Source organism: Pleuronectes platessa, chromosome 4, assembly GCF_947347685.1.
Source record: "Pleuronectes platessa chromosome 4, fPlePla1.1, whole genome shotgun sequence".
NCBI classification, from domain to species: domain Eukaryota; kingdom Metazoa; phylum Chordata; class Actinopteri; order Pleuronectiformes; family Pleuronectidae; genus Pleuronectes; species Pleuronectes platessa.
Window position 1 is genome coordinate 27,950,342 of NC_070629.1, and position 22,559 is coordinate 27,972,900.

At 44.0% G+C, this 22,559-nt stretch overlaps 2 protein-coding genes across 4 annotated transcripts; both read right to left on the minus strand.

Moving 5' to 3' along the window:
• Positions 1–903: 903 nt before the first annotated feature.
• si:dkey-13n15.2 (protein transport protein Sec24C) lies at positions 904–14,661 on the minus strand. The gene is made up of 21 exons (XM_053420914.1): positions 14,487–14,661; positions 13,311–13,961; positions 13,121–13,179; positions 12,994–13,047; positions 12,328–12,439; positions 11,906–12,033; positions 11,686–11,821; positions 11,461–11,570; positions 11,066–11,178; positions 5,305–5,496; positions 5,106–5,202; positions 4,796–4,900; positions 4,493–4,660; positions 3,923–4,019; positions 3,666–3,814; positions 3,093–3,231; positions 2,766–2,887; positions 2,319–2,498; positions 2,025–2,222; positions 1,617–1,706; positions 904–1,475 (listed from the first exon to the last, which is right to left on the minus strand). The coding sequence occupies exons 2-21, from the start codon at positions 13,912–13,914 to the stop codon at positions 1,335–1,337; spliced, it is 2,994 nt and encodes a 997-aa protein (XP_053276889.1). The 5' UTR covers positions 13,915–13,961; positions 14,487–14,661; the 3' UTR covers positions 904–1,334.
• A 708-nt stretch (positions 14,662–15,369) lies between these two features.
• On the minus strand, positions 15,370–21,847 carry LOC128438830 (uncharacterized). 3 transcript variants are annotated; one of them, XM_053421554.1, is made up of 9 exons: positions 21,765–21,847; positions 20,886–21,505; positions 20,194–20,270; positions 19,884–19,964; positions 19,648–19,707; positions 19,395–19,499; positions 16,924–18,784; positions 16,579–16,710; positions 15,370–16,095 (listed from the first exon to the last, which is right to left on the minus strand). In XM_053421554.1, the coding sequence occupies exons 2-9, from the start codon at positions 21,460–21,462 to the stop codon at positions 15,866–15,868; spliced, it is 3,123 nt and encodes a 1,040-aa protein (XP_053277529.1). In that variant the 5' UTR covers positions 21,463–21,505; positions 21,765–21,847; the 3' UTR covers positions 15,370–15,865. The 3 variants fall into 3 exon arrangements, with proteins under 3 accessions (XP_053277529.1, XP_053277528.1, XP_053277530.1); XM_053421553.1 differs by having other exon boundaries at positions 16,579–16,731; XM_053421555.1 differs by lacking the exon at positions 19,395–19,499 and having other exon boundaries at positions 16,579–16,731.
• Between the last annotated feature and the right edge of the window lie 712 nt (positions 21,848–22,559).

Here is a 22,559-nt window from a genome sequence, read left to right on the forward strand (position 1 = left end):
TGAGCACGTGACAAATTACCTGAATCCTTGAATTTTGAATTTAATAAACTTTATATTAAATCCCACTTCAGGCTGAACTCTGGATCACATCGTCTCCACGTGGTTCTACGGAATGAAAACTACTCAGTGACAAACTGGTACTTTGTTCTGAAGGCGGATACATCGTCCCTTGTCTCGTCCTGTGCTGCTGAGCTCATCCCACTTGACAAACCGTTTGGAGCCTCGCTGTCTGGCGCCTCCTGGTGGACAAACAGGGACTCGGCAAAGCGCGGTAACGTGCTGGAACCTGGAACACACCCCCCCAGCTGCCTTTTCTCCTATTAGGGGCAAATATGAGAGAGCTGGTCGGTGCGTGTTGACAATTCATTTTAGAAAGACATTAATAACTCAAAGCTCACAGCAATAGACTCGGTTGGCAAGGCTGTGAAGAGACATGTATTATTATTATTATTATTAGCATTATTATTAGCATTATTATTATTAGCATTATAATTATAAAAAGTTCATTTCTGTGGCACTTAACTAAACAAGGCTACAAAGAACATTTCAAATTACATGGGAATAAAACAAAAGATAAAGTAAACAAGAAAAAAAACTATAATGAAGTGAACATGAAAGAAAATATCCCAAAAATAACTGAATCCATTACAAACTGAAGGCTGATTCGGTCCCATAGGGTCAGGTGGGGTTATGAATCATGGTTTTCACCAAGGCCAGGGTTCGACTCCCGGTATGGGAACCGTGTTTGCCAAATATTCAGTTATATAACAGCCATTGATTGACAAAGATGTCATGGGTGAGTGGTCATCAAGTTGAGGAAAGTGCTGTCGGAATAAATTCCCCTCTGAAGTGCACTGGAATTAAAAAAAAACATTCAAAACTTATTTCTAGTTTCATTTAAAACCTTTATTTACTCCCAGGAGCTTATGCAACTGTAGGCATCACACACACACGTACACACACACGTACACACACACAAGATGTGTTGCGACGCTGGAATAAATGAACATCATCACATTTTCAGAAGAGCACAGGTCGTGTTCATCACAGAAACCGTCACACGTCATGTCTGCGAAATATTTTAAAATATTTAGATTTATGAATGTTGTCATCAAACCCTCGTGACAAAGAAATGTAACCGAGGTTCGACATTTTGCAGTTAAACTTTATTATACATAATTATAAATACAAACAAAAATATGTAGAATAAAAACGTTTCAAACATAAACGCTGATATGTCCTTTCCAGCTCTTCAAAACAGTCATAATCAATATATAAATAAATAATATATAATTCCATGTGTCCTTTGAGTTGTCCTCCTGTGTTTGAGTGTGTCACTGCAGCATCCGCACAGAGTTGATGTGAAGATGGTACAGGAAGTCTGCGTAGGACGCTCCTCCGTTGGGACTCTTGTCCTCCACCAGGTGGCGCTGCAGAGCCTCCTCGCAGGTGTCCCCTTGCTTCACCACCCACATCTGAGGCAGAGCAGTACAAACTCGTCAGTGACTTCAAGCAGTGGCATCATCATCATCATCATCATCAGCACTGTTAATTGTAATTCAAGGTCACAGAGGTTGCTTGTTGTTGAACCCTTCAGCTGCAGTTCAGCGTCTCACCTTGCGGGCGCAGGGCACCAGAGAGTTCAGCGTGTCCACGAGGGACCGGACGCTAACGGACAGAGGGTTTTCCAGAACAGGCAGCTTGGTCTGAGGGAGGAAACACAAACACACAATCAGAGCTGCAGAAACTGATGATTAACAATAACATTCCCTCTTTCATCACAAAACTGTCCACTGGTGACTTTGACCAGCTGTTCCCTCTCACCACCAGAAACCAGCATCTACTGATGTGACTGATTCTAGTGAGAACTAGTGACTGTGAACTTTCAGCTGTTGCAGTTTATTAGAAGAAATTATTTGGAAATTTTACACTTTCCTTGTGGAAATTGAAAGTTAATAATCCATCATCTACAGGTAACGTAGACACACACCACCTCAGGTTAGGGGTTAGGCTCCATCACTCACTTCTCCTGAGGACAGGGCGGAGAAGCAGCTGGTGTTGAAGAGCTCGACCAGGGTGCTTGCTGGGACCTGGGTGCCCACCCAGAGCAGCAGACTGAGGGGTGCGTGGACCAAGTACAGCCCCCTGGGCTCCAGGCTGAGGGCTCGGCAGCGCAGCGCCTGCTCTGGGTTCGGAGGGATGGAGTCCCCAGCTGACAGCGGCTGCAGGAGAGAGGGAAAGTGTAACTAAAGGTAATGAGACATATTAAACTCAACAACACTGTGAACAAGACGAGCTCCTGTGTTGGTGGTACTGACCAGAGGCAGCAGCAGAGGATAGAAGTGAGTGACGGTGCCGCTCGTGTCCATGGCGAGCACCTGGCAGCGCTGCTGCAGCCGCTGGTGGATGGAGTTCCTCAGGCCCGGCAGCAGAACCTCACTCTTCCTCAAACTATTGATGTAAACGGGAAGAGCTCGCAGATACTGAGGTAGGACCAGCTACAGCACACAAACACACACACACACACAAACACAAACACACAAGAGTACAGAGGGAAAAAGATTTAAACAAACTTATGCCATAGTTGTTTTTACGCTAAAAGTTAAGATTTTGAAAACATTAGAGGTGTAGATCTGAAAATTACGTCGTTCTTTCTCTACAATAACTGAAACAGCATTTAAACCCTTCAGGCGTTTCCTTAAATACAAGTGGAAAGCTTCTGCAGGAAATTAAAACTCTGTTGTGTATTTTCTTCCAAACCTCACCTGTCCAGTCGACACCGAGGCAGAGGAGCAGTGTTTGCGATACGATGCCAGAGCTTCTGTCACCTCGGTCTGAAGCTCCTCCCTCAGCTCCTGTAGAGGGCGCTCCAGCACTGCACAGTACACTGCACAGACACATCAGGCCTCATGTTAATCTACAGTGTTGATTCAAAAAGTCGGACATTTCGAATTCAAACTAATATTGAATCACCGTAAAACAGGATAAAAACGTGTATATGCATTTAATGAGAGTGTTTCAGAACAGATATCATGATAAATTATATTTGTATAGAATATAGTTACTACTGATCTACGGTGCGGGTGCCTTACTCTTCTTGCAGTAGAAGGTGAGGAGTGTTTGGGCCTGGAAGTGGCGGAAAGCGTCCTGAAGGTGAGGTGAGCATCGCAGGGTCAGAGTGTGGACCCTGGTCCTTCTGTCTCCTGTCCTGGTGCTGTAGGACAAAACAGTCTGGGACACGAGAGGAGGACAGAGGAGGGTTATGTTTAAAACAGAGATTGAGTCCAAATGAATGGAAGCACAAACTGTATGATTGAGTGCTATAGTCTGTGCAATGTTTTACTAAGGACCAAGAAAAAAATTTGTTTTGGAAATTGTCTACTAATGCAATTAAAGCAACACTGTGTAACTTTGTCTGAGCAACAGCGCCCCCTGCAGCATCACATGAGGACTAGTTCTATTGGGCTCTGTGTCTGAATGGTTTTCATGTGGAGAAAAAACAAGGTCCACTGAACTCTGTTTAGAATTCTTCATATTTTTAAAGTTTCCTGTTGAATATTGGCGATAAACTCTGGTTTTTAAGAACTTCATAACTTTTTTAATAACTTCAGACTGAGATTAAATAATAAGTGACTGATTTCTGATGAACATGAACAGTCGCCCACCTGTATGGCTACACCTCTCTTCTCATCCAGCCCTCTGGTGTGGGAGAGCTCCACAGCCAGCGTTGTCCACTGGTCGAGACTTGCCATGACCACCTGGCTCGGGGCAGGTCCAGGGAGGAACAGCCCATAACAGCCGGACACACGTAAATCTGGTGGGACGGGAACAAATGGTTGGTTTTTTGTTTTGTTTGTAATCTTGAATACAAACAAACAAACCGAATCACACCACATCTTCGCTGGAGGGAAATCTCTCTCACCTTTGCTGACGAAAATCCTGAGCTCCGCCTTGTAGCCGGTGTGCGTCTCTGCAGACGTCTTCAGATCAGAGGTGAAACGCTCTCTGTCCAGTTCTCCCTGTAGTGAAAAGTAAACAAATAAATAGGACACACACAGCAACTCATCTTAATGTCACCAAAACAAAAGCCACAAACACGTCATCCACATTCAAAGTGACTCCAGGAGGACTGTGTGTTGATTCCATCATGTAATAAGCAGTGGAGGATATTTGTGAAGCTCGAGCCAGTATTTATTTGTACTTAAAAGGAATATAGTGGAATTATTTTAGGATATATGCTTATTCACTTCTTTGCCAGAACTTGGATTGGGAGCAACTGGTTATCTTAGATTAGTTTAGGACATGAAGACAGGTGCTGTGCAATGATAATAAAACCAAACTACTAGCACCTCTCAAGTTGATACTGTAGCTAGGCTAACTAGCTGTAGTCTCAAATTCAGCAGACTGATATTAGGGGAGTGGAATCAATCTTCTCATCCCACATTAGGCAAAATAGTGAATCCCAGTTAAACCTGAGGAGATGCTGAACTACCTGGAGGTGGCTGTACGTGTGCAGAGCTCCCCCGCTGAGATATGGAATGTGCCCTGGCCAGGCCCCGCCCACGTCTTGCTGGGAGAGGACGAACAGGTGAACGCCACAGCCCTGACGGACGCACTCCTTGGCCAATGAGACGGCCGGCTCTGACGGCTGAAAGATGGACTGAGAAAAACAAATGAGAAGGGACCTAAGATGAATAGAGAGGCTTTGGCTTCACTATGGGAAAGAAGTCATGTCCTCCCTTTTTACTTATATATAAACATTATACCTCATACTGTAAGTGTGTGTTGTGTGCACCTTTGGTTTGTTGGAGCCAAAGAACCCTGAGGACGAGCTTGTGTGTCCCATCTCTATCAGAGAGGCCGTGTGGAAGATCAGCAGCTTGCCAGGAGAACTCAGAGCCTAGCAGAGAATCAAAGAAGTTCTTAATCCACTACAATGCACTAAATTAAAATGTTTAATTAGAATTAAACCTGTTTCTATCAAATCATTGACAGATTGTAAAATAATGAAGATTAAGGAGACATATGAGCAAATATGTCTCCTTTGAGAAATCAAACATCCAATAACTAGAGATTTGATTAAAGTTTGTGCGGTGATGACCGACCTGCAGTATGGCAAGTCCCGCCTTGACGGGCAGCTCCATGGGAACTCCACTGGAGCCATCGCACTCTGCACTGAACTGAGGAATAAGCTGCAACACACTGTGCACAGACACACACAGAGAATGAAACTGCAGGAAGTTTTCATCACCTGAAGTCAAACCGGACCAAAGAGAGTCACATGATCAGTCAACAGCCAATCACCTGTCGATGCTGTGTATACAGTCTTTGAGTGACACCAGAAGCCCGTCGGTCACAGGAAGCTGCAGGTCCTCTGTCTCCATGATGACCAGCATGTGTGGGCGGGACAGGGCGGGGCTGAGGTTGTAGAGGTGGATCCTGCTGTCGTACGTCATGAGGCCGACCCGGACGTCCGACAAGGCGTCGCCGTCCTCACTACACAAACAAGACGGAACTTTTAAAAGGTCCCTGGATCATTATGCCTGTTTACCCTGCATCTTCCACTTCCTCATAGGGGTGCTACTGTGCAGTGTGTGTGTGTGTGTGTGTGTGTGTGTGTGTGTGTGAGTGTGTATGTGTTTGTGTGTGTGTCTGGTGAGTTCAGGGTCACACTAACAGCTGGGGGCTCACTGCCCAGACAGAAAACTGTGATTGGCCATTTTATTCTAGCAGCTGCATTCATATTACTACACTATCCATAGTAATAGAGCTGTAAACAGACACAAGTGCTTCAAGTAATTTTTTTGTTTTGACGAAGGGCCTATAGTTCAAAGTATATTCTATATTGACTATATTCAGTATTTGATATTCTTCATATAATTATTAGCTGAACATGTTTGTGTGTAAAATATAGAGGAGATAGATAAATGCAGTTTTGTTTAGGTTTGTATTCTGTGATAAATGTGTTTCTGTATCTGCGCTTGTTTTCCAGACTGATAAGACTCTTCCTCACAGATCATCTGCCTCTCCCTCCTCTTCCTCTTCTCCATCCTCTTCCTCCTGTTCTCCTCTCCCTCCTTTTCCTCCTGTTCTCCTCTCCCTCCTCTCCCTCCTCTCCCTCCTCTTCCTCCTCTCCCTCCTTTTCCTCCTGTTCTCCTCTCCCTCCTCTCCCTCCTGTCCCTACTCTTCCTCCTGTGCCTACTCTCCATAACATATTTTCTACATGTAAACTATCAACTTCTGTTAACATAGGAGATACACAAGTAACATTAGTAAATATATGGATCTATAGACTCCTCATTACTGGAGAGAAGACAGCTCCGTTAAGTTGTCCGGTGTTTTGACACATGAGGGCCACCGTAGCTCTCCTCCCGCTCAGGAAGGGAGGGGGGAGTTTAATGCGATCTTACACACTTCACCTTTAAATGACCAACTACTGCTTTTATTAGGGCCCCAAGCACTGACAGTTCTGTTGTTTTTGCTTGGATTATTTTATTGCTGATAAAAGTCCTTGTATTCATGTTTTTCACCAAAGTCAACCACACTGCTATCATGGTTTTTATTCCTCGATCATCCTGATATGGATTCTCTGTCTGTATAAATAAATAAAGTTATCTTTTGAATCATGTGATATGTGATTTTATTCATATGCAAATAATTTAATGTGATTGGGAATAAAAAAACGTGACATTCCAAAAGTAGTGAGCAGGAGTTCCTTTGATCTTCTTCGATGTCGCAACATTAAAGGCTTTTTAGAATGTTCGTACTCAATAAATATTTCACACAATTTAGATATTAGATATTATCCTCAGAGACACACCTGGAGATGTTAATTTAATTTTGCAAGTATTTGTATTAATATCTACAAACACGATGGATCAATACCAAGAGATTCACCAGGTTTTAGAGCAGGCCATGAGCAACTGTGTTTACGAATTTGACTTGATGGAAGTTTTGGAGTCAGACATGGCCGACTCTCTTCCTCTTCCTCTTTATGAGGCCCCTACTGAGGAGTTTGGCCCCCAGCAGCCTCAGACAGAGCGCTACATGCCTCTGGGAGCTGCACCGTCCGGCCAACAGCAGCAGGTCCTGCCTGAGCCTGGATTTCAAGCTGCACAGACCGACTGTCCTCTTCTTCCTCCTTATGATGCCCTAGCTGAGGGGATGTCTGGCCCCCAGCTGACTCAGAAATCACACTACATGTGTCCGGGAGCAGCACAGTTCAGCCTGCAGCAGCCAGTCATGCCTGCACCTCATCCAGCTCCTCCCATGTACCAGCCATCAACTTTCCTGCCGCTAGACTACACGTACTACAAGGCAGCTCAGTTAGGCCACAGCCAGGTGAGGTACTAACAGGCTAAGACATTGATTCCATAAAAACTAGGGCTGTGAAATGATTAAAATTTTTAATCAAATTAATCACAGGTTTCTATGGATTAATCATGATTAATCACATTACCGATTTTCTCGGAATATTTTTGTGAAAACAAGATTTATGACATTTAACTTTTCTTTTGTGCTGCAACTCAGCAGTTCTTCAGCAGTTATCATTGCTTTTCCATATGGAACATTCATATAATCTTCATCCTAAACAATATTCGGGCTCCTTAGCCATTGTGTGGTTGAATAAAACTTTTTTTTTAAAAATCAAACAGAAATTATTTGAGCTTCTTAGCCATAGGATGGTTGACATTTTTTATATTTTTTGTCACACAACCATTAACCACACCATGATACAATCTAATGCCTCTAAAGGCCCTCTTAGCTACTCGTTCTTTAGCCAGTTGGTGAGGCAAACTAACTTGTTCAAATTCTCTGACAGTAAAGCTGACCGCTTCTTTTGCACAATGTGTCCTGCGAGTGAGTCTGGTTTGGCGCATTCCACTTGAACGCCCCTCGCCGACCAACACATGCTTCGCGTTGCGGTGGTTAGGCGGGTATTGCTACGTCGAAACGATAACTTCTCGCAGAGTGTGCATATCACCTTGGTTTTACTGAATGTTCGATCTTTGTTTTTTTGGAACACGATCTTCCCGTCCAGAAGGTCCTCAGGTTCATCAGAATTATCCATGTTGTTTGTTTGTTTGAATGGCAGCTGCCGTCTGACTGCATTACGCCGGGTTCACACCGGACGCGGTAGCGCCGCCGAAGCGCCGCGCATTACTTATAATATCACATACTGCTGCTCTTATCAGCCTGCAGTAAAAACGGCATTTAATCATTTTTTTCGAGCATATACTTACTTGTTGCTCCAACATTAACTGCAACAGCGTCCCAACATGTGTCTTTTTTGGTGTTGTCTTTATACAACATATGCTGAGAATCAACAACTCAAGTTACTTCTCCACTTCAATGATTAATTTAATGTCATCCATGTTGAAGAACTTCTCCGCTGTTTGCTCCGTTAAATGTCGGGTGTCGAGGGTAAATTACGTATTCTCCACTCAAGCCTATGTGGAGAATACGTAGCCCCCCCCCCTCTCTTTTTATCTTTATGACTGCTTGTGTGGCTGTAGTGGATGGGCAGAGGGGGACATTAAATAATGTGGTTGGTAAAAGTGGTAAAATTAAAACTCCAAGACAACAGAACGTGAATACAAAGTATGGGATGCATATTTGATCATTTATATCATATCAAATATGTCATCTATATCGTTTAAAATCATTTTTCAGTGTGTTTCCTGTCGCGATACGCTCGCGTCAAGCGGAAAAAATAGACTCGACGCCGAAACGATCGCTTCACGGCGCTAGGCAGCCGCGGCACAACGCTACGCTTCAGCCTCCGGTGTGTTCAGCGCTGCGGTTTAACATGGGAGTGGATGGGAGCCAGAGGATTGGCGCTGCGCTTACGCCTCGCTTCGGCGTCGCTTCCGCGTCCGGTGTGAACCCGGCGTTAGAGCGGCAACTAGTGCAGAGGCGGCGGAATTGGAAGGTCCTTCTGCGCATGCGTTAAATGCCTTAAAAAAAAAAAACGAATTAATCCTGTAATTTAATCATAACGCGTTAACGCGTTATTTTTCACAGCTCTAATAAAAACATTATAAATACCCGTCTGACCATAAAGTCCCTCACGGAGGGTAGTGATCAAGACTGAGTTCTGGGATAAAACACAGAGCAACTAGGACAGAGTACCAATCTCTGGTTTGTCATAGTTGGGATGACACTATTAGCATCAGGACAGGGTTTAGTTATTATTATCATTCAAGCAGTTACTGAAACTTTGTGTTTGTGTCTCCAGTTCCACAACATGACAGTAAGGTGTCCCCCTCAGGGCTTCGGGTGGAACCTGCCTTCTGTTGGAACCATGTATGTATCTCACACATAAATACAAACCAACACACAGCTGTGATGGTTGTATCTTCAAAACCACTTCTTCTGTCATCTAATGTGTCTGCCTGATTGTGTCTAGAAATGGAAAGGGACAGGTCTACTGGTTTTCACCCTATATAGCTCCTCCTGTCGCTCCACAGTAAGTCCGCCTGACTGCTTCATCATTTGGGGCTGACCACTGAGTTTAAACAAGAGGAAATTGATGCTCTCCCTCTGTTTCACTGTTTCCCTATAGAAGGAAAAAGTATACCAGGAAGCCAGAGGACAAGAACAAGCCGAAGCCCCCAAATGCTTTCATGATGTTCCTCATGGAACAGAGGCCAAAGGTCGTGCAACAGCTCAAAGACCCGAACTGCGCGGCTGTCAAAAGAGTCATTAGACAGACAGTAGGTGTCTTTGCTCTGTGTGTTTGAAACTCTCAGTGTCACGCAAACTTCACCACAGTTTGATAAAGGATTAAAAAGCTTTCTGCCTGTGAGCGCTGTCGAAGAGAACACCGCTAAAAACTATCATTCTTGAAATCTTTACAGTAACTGTTGTACCTCCTCCAGCACAAATACTCTGTCGGTGGTTTCATTGCAGAACCTCCACCTGTTCACGTGGATATGTGTGTACTTATGCTTGTGTTTGTGTTGTTGTGTGTCCACAGTGGAGGTCGATGTCCGTGGAGGAGCGGGAAAAATATTTCTATCAAGCAGACATTGTTTGAGAGGCTGCTCCACTCTCAGATCTTTCCTGGCTGGTCAGCCCGTGACAATTATGTATGTACTGTGCACTATGCTCACATCTAACTCATACATGTTCATACCATCCTACACTCAGAGGTGCAACGCAGTCACTGCAGCTGATATCGCCTGTCTGACATGATTGTCTTTGTGTACAGGGTCTAAGGAAGAAGCGGATAAGGAGGAAGTTTCCGTCTTTAACTGAAGATTCTGCCATTTAAACTCTCCAGGGAGCGAGAATCAACTGAAGACCTTCAACTGTGCTTCTTTTATACATTAACTGCTAAAAAACAATAAACAATGTATGATATCCTCCAGTCTCATTCTGATCAAGTACACAATCAAAAGGAACTTGTGTTTTCCAATTTCTCATTTGACATGTGGTTGAAATTTAAGCATCTTGGAACATTTGCAGTTTGTCGGAACTCAAAACATTCTCATCTTCTGCCACATAAGGAAAAGAACTACACTTATCACTTATAACTTTCATAAAATCCCCAGATTTCAAAATAATCTTATAAACCACAACGTAAACAAATGTTTCAAAAGGAATCAACATGCTGCAGTGCAGAAGAAGGAATCAATTCATTTCTGCTTCATGCTCAAGTGTATTGTGCATGTTCAAGTTCATAATCCATACAGCATATCATCCAAAAGAAAACCTTTCACTAATCACTGTGTGTGTGCGTGTGTGTGTGTGTGTGTGTGTGTGTGTGTGCCTGTGTGTGTGTGTGTGTGTGTGAATCAATAAAATCTGTTCACATTTTCACTATGGGACTCACTTCCCATTTAATTAAAAAACAAGTATTCAAAAGGTATGAGATTAAATATATATAAGATACTATTTAAGGTTTGGATAAGGAGAAGTCAGAAAAGTGTCCCAGTAAGAGATTCAAGTGAATGCAAGGGAGTGTGTGTCTGTGTGAGTTACTGAGCAGGCATGCCAGCCTCCCCTTCATGTATGAGTATGTGTGTGTTCATGCACCTACAGTAGTGGGAGTGTGTTGTACCTGTTCAGAGAGGTGAGCAGCGAGTGGATTTGTTGTGTTACAAACTCCAAATGTCCTCCTCTCAGCGCTGAGGCAGACACGTCTATGGCGAGTAGCAGTGCAGCAGGTTCACCCTGAAATCAAAATAGAACTTAACATGGAGACTTTCCTCAGGCAAATGAAAGGGCTTTTTAAATTGGTTTAAAAAATCCAATGTGTAATAATCTGACTATTAAATCCAGTCTGACTGTGGAGCTCATATCTCAAGATCCCTTCATCAAATCGACTTCACACTTCTCGTGTTTGTTGTTCAGGGCCGATGGAAGTGCTCAAGGACTCAGCCTTATGTTCGAAGTCCATGTTCAGGAGCTGGTGATATTAAAACAAAGCTGACAATCTGAGAAGGTGGAACAAACCTTCTGAGAGTGTAGGATCTCGTATGAGCCCACGCTGAGTTCAGGCCTCTTGTCTTTGTCCACCCGAGCCCCCTCCACTCCCTTGGTGGGCTGGTAGTGCTGCCACGGCACTGAAGCACAGGACAGAAGAGAAAAAAACGATTAGTAAGAAGCAACAGGTGCAGCCGCTCGACCCGATGAAGGTGCGGTGAAGGTGCCGTGCTCCTGACCGGATCTTCGTCTTACCTTCACTGAGTTTACCACAGAAGGGGCAATAAAATCTCTGACCACAGTCCTGCCAACCCATTGCCGGGCACATGGAGGCTCCGCAGCAGCTACAGCCCGAAACACACTCTGACTCTTTACAAAGCGGGACGGGCTCCTGGAGACGACAGGAAACACACAAGTTACACACATTTATATCCTGACTCTGTTGTTAAATAGATTAAAAAATTAAAAAACTGACCTCCCCAGCATTTTGTTTTGAGAGAGGAGTGACCAGAGCTCCCAGTGGCAGGCGACTGAGCAGGGCGGTCTGACCATCACAGGGCACACAGTATGAGAGGGAGCGGATGGCAAAAGGACTCGTGTTACCTGGGGACAAGGTCAATAAGGATATGACACAACATAACTTATACTTTACTTAAACAAGTTAATTCATAAAGTTGCATGGTGTTTGAAAACATTCATCGTGCAAGTTGTGGACAATGTCGGCCATAACGTGTGCTTCAAGTACTGTTGATGCTCAGAATGATATGTGGACCCATTGAGGCAGATGAGACACAGACACAGACAAAGACACAGACACAGACACAGACACAGACACAGGCACAGACACAGGCACAGGCACAGGCACAGACACAGACACAGACTGTGTGTGTTGGTCACCTCGGTCTTCTACGATACAGGAAGTAGTTGCCAGAGGAGGAAGTTGGGAGAAAGGCTCTGAGACAAAGACCTTTCCCCCCCACTCTGCCCGGTCCTCTGCAATCACCTTCACCTGGAACACAGGAAGGGAAATGGAGACAGGGGGGGGGGGGCATTGTCAATCAAAAGAATATCATAAATACACCGAGCAAGAGGTTAAGACATTTCCAAATCTGATATATCAACCAATATTAAGTAAACACAAAGATGCTGTTATCAAACCCTTATGATGAAGAAATTAAACCGAGGCTTGATATTTTACAGTGTAACCATAAAATTAAAAATAGACAAAGAGAATACACAAATAAAAACAAATATATAGAGTCTGAATTTAGAAAATAAAATGTGTTCTGGTTACAAATTTAAGAATAAATGCACATATTTGATCTACTGTTTATTCTGTAAAACAAAGTTTTTGTATCTGTGAATATTGACAAACAAACTCAGCTATGCCTCATATCAGCCAAGTTTTTATTTGTATCTCACAATTAATTCTATCTAAAAAATGTCAGCTGTACTCATTAAAGGACTGAACCCTTTACTTCCCACACTCTTCCTGTGAAGGCCTGAAAGGAGCCGGACAAGTCAGGAAAGGATCTCACAGAGCGAGCGACAGAAAGAACTTACAGCGTTGGGCAGGAGCTCCGGGTCGAGGCCATAGCGGGACTCGGAGGTAGGAGACTGCAGAGGGGAAATAGAAAGAGTAATTTGTAAACAATTACATCTCACTTCTGATTCGCTCTATTGTCCTCACCTGTGGAGTGACGTTCCCGTCCTGTACGGCCACACTGGGGACAAACTCCTTAGTGTTTCCTGAGGAGAAAACAGAGGAGTCAGACAATGGAGGACAGAGATGGAGGAAATGTTCAGACATGAGTGATTCATTGAAAAAGTGAGCTGGTGTCATTTAGACCACAGGACTTCCATGAAAGAAAAATAGGCACCTCTAGATTGTGATGGAGGAGCCCAGTAAGGCTGCTGTTGGACGGGGGAGTCGGGCGAGGCGGAGGTGAGGAGGTATCCAGCACCGACAGGAGACTCCACGTTCTTCTCAAACGCACATTGTCCGAATGATGGAGGGCTGATGGGGGATTGAAGTGCTTGATGTCCATTGAGAGAGACGTGGTGGGAGTATGGAGGATGGAAGGGGGCGGTTATAGGTTGGTACGGGCTGAGGGGGGGGTAGGCTGGCGTCCCCTGGGGGTTGGAGGGATGCGACCCGTTGATCACAAGAGGCAGAGAACACGGAGGTACGTGTCTCTCGTGGCTCACAGCTGGATCCACGTGAGCATCGGGGATGAAAGGCTGTGAACTCAGCTCAGCATCCTCAGTGAAGACCTGACTGTGGTTTCTGAGGCAGCCGGGGTTCGACCCCTGCAGATGGTCGTGGCCGGGCCGCTGGTCAGAGGGCGAGCCCAGGCTGAGATGCTGAAAGATGGGCAGAGGGTTGCAGAGGGGTCCTGGAGGTGAAGCTGGGGACCAGCCGTTCGGCCCCGCCCACTGGTGACCGGGTGTCCGGCTCTGATTGGCTGAGAGGGCATCCATCATCGTCCATAACCATCACGGATAGGTGTGTTTCTCCTCTGGGGCGGGACCTAGCGAAGGAAAATCATATTTCAAAATAAAAGTGGTTCCTTCAGATATCTTATCTACCTACAAACAAACAATAAAAACACAAAAAGCCTCTTTTAGCTGGGCTCCATCTTTGAGAACGTTTTATCTTGTGACTTTCGCAGTTAGCTCCATCTCACGTACAACAGGTTACATTAACAACCTGAGAAAGATGCATCATTATAAAATCAAATTCTATACAGTCACTTCACCCCTGCTTATTAGCTTAACTGATCATTTTGAACTTGCTCATTTAAGCTATAGACTGTTTATAAAGATCAACCACAAATCTCCACAATGAAGCTGGGGCTGATAGATGAGCTGTACTGCAGCCAACCACCAGGTGGCGATCGAGACGCTTTGGCTTCACTTTGGGTTAGCTGTCATGTGTCCATCTTTAAAACCCGTGGTTGTGAACCCTTGTGTTTACACTGAATGGGCCTGGCTGCGTTAATAATGAATGAAACTGAAGAAAACACGGCGGAGGAGTAAGAGACGAGCCTCGTTACCTTTGCGCATTAACGTAAACTGCGGGGTTTTGCGGCACTTGATCGTCGCCATCTCCGCCCTGTCACCGCGTCTTTGTCTTTGCGTTACATCCAAACCGTGACGGGAACTGACCGCTGGTTTGAAGCCGCAGGTTCAGTCGCTGTCATCCATGACACAACGTTAGTTAGCATCATGCTAGCGAGAGTCACGACAAGCGGGTTCCGCTCTGCCTTTCAAAGTAAAAGCATCCGGCACTGCCCTTTCTACGAGAACCGGAAGTTGACGCTACAAGATAAAAGCATCGAAACTATAGAGGGACCTGGCTGCAGACAAGATGGCCGACTTTCTTTCTCCATGTGCGCATGCGCACTAGATTAGATATACCAGTGTAATGCACATTTATCAAAAATTTACAAACTTTATTTATTATTCTGTACTCTCTCATTTATAGTTTATAGTTAACAGTTAATTAAACAACAATTTACTTTTGAAATAAAATGTATATTTCAAACAATATCTTAGACACTGTATAAACATTGTGAATATACATGATACATACCTATATAGTTGAATTAACATTTATTCATTACCACCACTACATCTCAGAGAAATATATTTTATATTTTTATCCAATACATTCATTAAGAAGCTGTTTTACTTTGAGTTGCTCAGATCATTTAATAATAGAGTACTTCACTATCTAATATTTCCCATATGTAAGATGAATTTGAATATTGAAGGTAGTTTGATTTAGTTCATCTGATAAACTACAGTATAAATTTATTAGTAAAGTTGTGAATGGGAGTTTGCTGCTATACCTACGTATCAGTGAAAATATTCATGATATTCAAGTCATTCATTTCATAGAAGGACATCAGACAATTGAAAAGCTCAACTCACCAGTTTTATGTGTGGTAAATAAATTGGCATAATTGTTTTATTATTGGAACGTTGTGTTTCATATATAACTCAACCAAACAGATCAATATTATACAGTGTACATGGAAACTTGGTCACAGAAGGTAAATGTACAGCTCCAAAAATGTATCAGCAATAACAGTGGATCACATAATTTGCCTGCAATCATGAGCCGTCTCTGAATGAACCTCAGAAGAATGCAAAATAAAAATCTACAAAGAAAACCGCTCTGTAATCCACTGAGGAAGGATCGATGCCTGGGAACAAGTGCAAACCAAAAACCAGTTCAATACAAATAAATGTTCATTTCCGAAAGGCTCCCGGTGCTACAGAAGATGTGGAGACTGATAAATAAACAAGCTTAAACTATTGAGGGAAAAGGGTGATGACGGATAAGAAGATGGAAACGTTGCACATTAAAGGTTTTTCTTGAAACATAACATATCCTCTGAACTCGTCACGTCTTGCTGCCGTCGGTGGGTCAGGCCTGTGAAGAGCCACTTTGTCTCTTCAGCGCAGTGATCCTGTTTCTGACGTAGTCCTTCACACCCTTCCACGAACGGGTCTTCAGTGCTCTGGCCTCGGCCTCGAGACACTGGATGCAGTCGTTTTTCTGAGGCACCTTGTGTCCCTCAATGAAACGCATCATGTGTCTTTCAACAGCGCGGACCTCTGCTTCTTCCCACTTGTGTTTGCCCTTATATGGAGACCCTGTGGGAGGGGGGGGACCAGAAATTCAGTTGTGCCCAGAGGCTGGAAACTTTGACATCACATTAGGTTTGAACACAGGTGAACAGCTAGAAGGGGACGTTAAGTAAAGTTTGCATATCTCTGTCAAGGCTAATGTTAAACAAAGTGTAAAAAAAAAACACAGATCCACTCCTTTAAAAAGAATTTCAATAAAAACCTGGTGTCAGTGCGGATCTGCAGGTCCAGATGGCAATTTTTTATATTTTCACCAATTTCCTTGAGAATAATTCATGGATTTTGATTTTTTTTAAGTTGCAGTTCCTTTGGTAATCAATGAAACATCCAAAGTCGAATCGCACTGTTAAAGAAAGTGAAGAATTCCAGGATCTGCTCCAAAATCGAATGCCTTTATAATTTCTGACAACCAATACTGCGATGAGGTAAATCTTCCACAGGCAACACAACTTAAAGTATATAAAGCTTGTTCATGACCAACATAACTACCTTTGTGTCTTTGTTTAGAAGGAACCGTCCTGCAGTTGCCTGTTGTTGATCCATGTTCTTGTTGATAGTCATTTGCTTGTTGGCAGCTCGTGCCGGAGAACTCAGTCTGACTCCATGATGCAGCTTGTTGTCCTGTTTCAGGATATAACCTCTCTGTATTAAAAAACAAACAGAGAAAGTCTTCTTCTAACATATGGATCTCATATCATCTGATTACTTCACAGTGGTTTTACAGCTTCGGCTTCTCTCCTAATAAAACTACATCTTGTGGAGGGATTATATCTGAACACTCTACTTGGAAACCATGTCTTGATACAAAAGAGCATTAAACTGAACATGTATTACCTTCACAGTCCATCTCGTCCTGCTGCATGCCGCCGTTCTGTCGATAGGATTTCATTTGATAACGACAGCCAAAAATGAGTTTGGCCTCATCGTCGTCCAGGTTCATCAGCTGGAGCATCTTCGGGTAATGCTTCAGGATCTTTCTCGACGTCAGTGCTTCGGGGTTTTTCGCTCCACATTCTTTGACAAAGTGATGGATGGACTCCGAGCCTTTGTAGGCAGACAGCGCGCACGGCCGGCCAAAGAGAAAGGGATTCTTCTGCGGGACGCCGCACGTCTCACGAAGCTTCACGAGAAGCTCCATGGCTGAGAGGAATGAGGGTTTAAGTAGAACAGGGACCATCCTCCCACAGCTCCCCTTTATGTCCACTCTAGAGAAAAGCCCACACATGGTTCTTTCCAGATCTGTAACGGACACGTCCATGTCGTCGAGCACGTTGGACTTTTTCCGTGACATGAAGGTCTTCAGCTGGATCGACGCCACCTCTCCAGGTTTCCTCCTGTTGAACACGATCGTCCGGGCCAGTATCACCTTGGCCAGACAAGCATAGTTTTCTGCAGAAGGGTTTTCTCCCAGTTTGGTCTCAGCAAGACGATGAACCGTGTCCAGGTGGGAATTCAGAAGCCTTATATCCTGGGCGATTGGAACATTCCCATCCGAGGTCTTTTTTATTTCTCTGAGATTTGTTAATGCACCTGAAGAAATGAGCCGGTTCCATTTCTTCTGATACACCACAAGGAAGTTTTTTGCCGACTCTGCCAGACTGGTGTCACCGCTCTTCACCGCGTTAGCCTCAACGATACTACAGGCCTTCTGCAGGTGGTACCCGAGCTTGATGGCCAGTGAAGGAATGCTGAATGTATTGTTTTCGAGGTCATAGCCCGCCAGGACTTTCACTGCAGACACCACGTGCCTGAAGCTTGAAGGGTAGAAGAATTCCTCCAGGTTCTTCAGCGGGGTTGTTTTCTGAGCTTCGAGCACAAGTCTTGCTAACTGACGGAGGTTTTGTCGGATATAGTCGTGCTTCCTCACATCGGAGGAGTACTGGTTGTACATTTGCTCACCGAACTGCAAGATAACCTGGTCGTCGATGACCGTTTTTGTGACATCGTCGTAGATCATCTCGCACACAATGTTCTTGAAACCATCGCTGATGCCGAGATCTCCAAAGATTTCGAGCGCGCACCGCGATGCAATACGCTTCCTTCCAAATTCCGATTCATTCTCATCCTTCACTTTCTCTGGGCATTTTCTCATGTGTCTGAACAAAGCGTTCTTCACATAAAGGCCGTGACAGTAGAGACAGTGAAGAAAGTCTTGGGCTTGTCCAGGCTTGCGTGGTCGCTTTTGGACGGCAAGTACTCCCTTCCCTGCTTTTATCACATTCTTATTATGCAGAAAGTTTCCTTGATTTATGAGTTTTTTCCATATCTTTCGTCTTTCTCTGGACAAGACGGGATATTGAAAAGCAACTGCAACCTCGGCTTTGTCGCAGTGAACCCTCTCAAAGTGCCGTGCCATCTTGGACTGCGGCTTCGAGCAAAACAAACAGTAATTCCTCTTGTCGTACACACGCTGTTCCTTCGTATTCAGAGTTGGCAGCACTACAGTTTGAGGGAGCTTCTTCTGATAGGCTGCAGAGGACTTTTTTGCACCTTTGTCCTTAGACGGAGAAGTCTTTGTCTTTGTTTTCCCCTCGGAAGGTTCTTCATCCGTGGGGGTCGAGGAAGCACTGGGACTTGATTTATCTGACGAGCTCCAGTCAGAGTCAGACTGGACCTCAGAGAAGTCTCCGTCATTGTTTGGAAAGTAATCAGGATCAGTGTCATCGCCTGACTCCGATGAAGTATCCTCTTTTTTCTGAAAAGGATCAAAAGAATTGGATGCAGGAATGAGGTTGCAGCAACTTTATATCTTACTGAGCTTTTATTAAATACTGTATATGTCTTAACACAGATAAACTGTATGTATCACTGCAATCTTACTAATTTAAGAAACAAGTTTTCAAAGGATGAAGATGTATGAATAATATTAGAATTTTATTCTCTGATTGGGTTTTTCAAGTTCAAGTTGCTTTTTTTAATTGAATGGATGAAGTTAAACTTATCCAAGAGTATTTCAGTCCAATTGGAGAATGAATGCTATGAAAATGCAAAGTCTCAGTTTTCAGTAAGTTTGTTTCATAGCTGCTCCCCAAAAATAAAGCCAAACCGTCTCCATCGCCATCTGCTGGCTGGCTGCAGTATAGGTCATGCCTCCCCTATGTTTATGAATGTGACATGGACCAAACTAAAAAGTCCAAGTAAATGTCAAATACTTTTTTCTCAAGGAGGGGAAGTGTAATGAGATCAAAACTTACTTTGTAGTTTCAGTTAGTTTCCATCACTTCACCTCAGATGAAGTGATGAACTGCTTCATACTAAAATCTACACTGTGATATTAGTTAAGAATCAGAAACTCAGGTTAGTACCTGTGATTCTCCTGCTGACATGGGATCATCATCATCCGGCAAATCACAGGTCTCAACATGTTCATCACAGGAAGCAGGAGATGAGCAATGAGCTGAAAGATGAGACTGAAAAACCAAAACAAACAAGAGGAAGTCATAGTGTTGTAGTTTGGCTACCATATTGTTACAGCCTAAAATGTACAGAGAAAACGTAGTAAAACAATTTATGCAGATTTAATAATTTAATGTGGAGCAAAGACAGTAATTCACCAACCTGCAAAGCTGTGTGTAGAGAGCGTCCATCACCGGTGTCATCTGCAGGTATCGAATCCAGCTTAAAGCGCAGAGAAAATCTCTTTAATTATCAATATTCCAACTATCTACACTAATCTTTATAGCATGAATTTGCCAACTTTACTTTATAATTGTAACTTCACAGAAATACTGGGTGGCAAATATCTAAAGAAATAATATTGACCGTTAATTAAAAAGTTGCCACGACACACTTACGAGTTCGTCCATCTCTGCCAGTTGTTTGAGAAGCTGTGCACGATGATTTAAAATGGCTGAACGCTGCCTCTCGTTGTCGGGCTGACAGCAGATAGAAATACAAAAAATAAATAAAAGTTAAATAAATAAAACTCCACAGCTCTTGATTGACACGTCTTGAAATCACAAATTCATTTATATTTTCTTTTGTCAACCTCTGAGGCTTCAAACTGCTTTGTCAGAAATGTATCACACACACGTTATGTTTGTGAAGATCTGTGCTAACAGAGTTAATCAGTAAGTTTTGGTGTTTGTCGTTTTGTTTCCTCACCAGTGGAATTGTGTTCTTGTGCGATGGCTCATTGTGACACTGAGCAGCCGCATCACGGCCAGACTTGTTTTCAGCCCCTGAGGAGAAGACAAGTGAGACGGATGCTTTATGATTTTAGACATGACATGGGGAGAGAGCAATGAAGACATAATAATAGCAGCTTGAATTTATATATAGCGTGTTTGAAGAGACCCAAGGCCGCTTCACACGTCTGTGGGGACAAGCTAAAAAGGGCCGAGTTGGAACTGGACCTGGGACCACAGCTTTAGAACAGCATCAGAATATATGAATCTATATGGAGCCCATTGCAAATGACTCTTCACTAAACAAAGAAAGCAAAGAAATTATGCCACTCAAATATGCAGATCATCTATTAAACCCCCATTTTTAGTTAATTTCAAGTTCTGCCATTTAAAAAAAATGTTTCCAGAATGTTCATATACCTCATATATGTTTATAACACATTGGTTTAAATTGCACATACATTTTAGTTCCTTGTGTTTGTATCAGTCCCTGATTCTTTGACTTATTTATTACCTCACCTAAGTGAATGTCACTCTGCCGTCTTTGCTCGGCAGTTTGACTGATAAACTCCATAAACAAATACTTTATATCATCTTTAAATCAAACCTGACATGTTGGACCTCACTGAAGAGGCTTGTTTCTTTACATATATTACAAACACCTCTTACCCCTGCTGTGTAATGAAGGCATCCACTGAGCCTGCTCCTGAGAGGTTGAAGGTCCAAAGCCCTGAGCGTATCCAGCGACACCAGCCGACTCCACATTCATCCCCCCAGACGGAGCCTGATGGGCATTGACCCGTTGTCCACACGATGGGAGGCTCATGGGCAGACCCTGAAGTCCACCTGGTAAGCCCTGATTGGTTAATTGAGGTCGATACGGGTTGTGGGGTAAGAGAAGCGGAGCGTTTTGGGACCTGCAGAGCTGCACTCCATGGTTCGGGATCGAAGTGTCAGCAAACAACGCGCTGGCTGCTGGGTGGCTGCTGACGTGCGGGGCTTTGTACATGGCAGAGTGGTACATGTTGTGGGGGGGCGGGAGGTTGCTGGGGCCGCTCACACAGCTCGGACCCTGCAGGTGCTCGTAGGAGGATCTGTGCTCAGAGGACGAGCCCAGGCCGAGGTGCTGGGAGCCGCCCAGTGGGTCCAGGAGGGCTCCCTGCGTGGAGCTCGTGGACCAGCCATTCGGACTCACCCACGAGTGACAGGGGACGTGGTTCTTATTTGCTGCCGGGTTGTCCATCATCTTCCAGACCCATGTGACCGTGTCGCCTCGGGGTGTCTCGGTCCTAGCAGAGCAGGACAACATGCACAGTTAATCACGATGCAGCTTCATCACTGTTATTAACCTGAGGTCTATTCCCAACATGCTAGCTAGCTACCTGTAATAATAGTTAGCATCAGCTTTGTTAGCCTGCATGACCGAGGAAGTGCGGAATTGTTTCGTAGAGGAAACGACATTTTAAGAAAACGTCCAGGCTCAACAAAACAAGCGCATGTGAAAATAATACATATTATTTCCAATATGACTGATCATGAGTACTGTACCTTATTACGTCACACAGAGCGGCCTTTGTTTACCTCTCACCTTGCTAACTTAGCACTTCCGCCTCTTTTTTCTTCTTCGTTTGATGTTCAATGGCGGTTGGCAAACAACCTATCGGCGCATTACCGCCACCAAGTGGAAAGGAGTCAGAATGGATTTTTATACTCTGTAGAAACCTGAATATTTCCTCTTTCCTTCATCACCTGACCTCCTCTGTAATATTTATATTAGACCTCAAGTTAAACTGTGTCTTTCTGGTGAGTTTTTAAGTGTCTGTCTCTTTTATTGTGGACAGACTAAGAATAAAAGCTCCAGTGTTTCCTGCTGATCATCACGTCTGTCACATCTGCCTGTTCAGTATCTTCAGGCTGCTGTTCTCAGACCTGTGTGACCAAACCTCATCCTTCATACTATCACCTCTTCCCTTGTATCTCTGGTGCTTGTTCGCATTCCACCTGCTTTCTATTGAATACTATGAAAGTATCTGCCCTTGTCTCATCTGTCTTACTCTCTGTTCTTACTGGACTTGACAAATAAGAACCCAACTAGTTGATGTTAGAGCGTGTAGGCTCCGCCCCCTGAACGACCTCCCAAACCTGCACAAGGTCAGGTCGATCTCCTCTGATCCCTGTCAACCCCTGAGTCAGCAAAAACTGAGAGTCACTAGATCAGCATATTTCTATGACTATGATCTTTTAGCAACATCATCCATTCTCACCACTGGGGGTCAGCAGGAGCTGGATGTTCAGAAGCAGGGAACTGGAAACTTTTAACTGTGGAGATTGTTTTTAAAAAAA

Excerpts from the sequence above, each read along its gene's own strand:
- LOC128438830 (XM_053421553.1), bottom strand. The coding sequence starts at position 21,462 with ATGATGGACAACCCGGCAGCAAATAAGAACCACGTCCCCTGTCACTCG. Across the intron at positions 19,965-20,193 it reads ACAAGAACACAATTCCACTG|CCCGACAACGAGAGGCAGCG; the intron begins GTGAGGAAACAA and ends ATCTGCTGTCAG. Across the intron at positions 16,096-16,578 it reads TTCTAAACAAAGACACAAAG|GGTCTCCATATAAGGGCAAA; the intron begins GTAGTTATGTTG and ends CCCCTCCCACAG.
- si:dkey-13n15.2 (XM_053420914.1), bottom strand. The coding sequence starts at position 13,914 with ATGATGGATGCCCTCTCAGCCAATCAGAGCCGGACACCCGGTCACCAG. Across the intron at positions 13,048-13,120 it reads ACGGGAACGTCACTCCACAG|TCTCCTACCTCCGAGTCCCG; the intron begins GTGAGGACAATA and ends TCCCCTCTGCAG. Across the intron at positions 4,020-4,492 it reads ACACGTACAGCCACCTCCAG|GGAGAACTGGACAGAGAGCG; the intron begins GTAGTTCAGCAT and ends TTTTCACTACAG.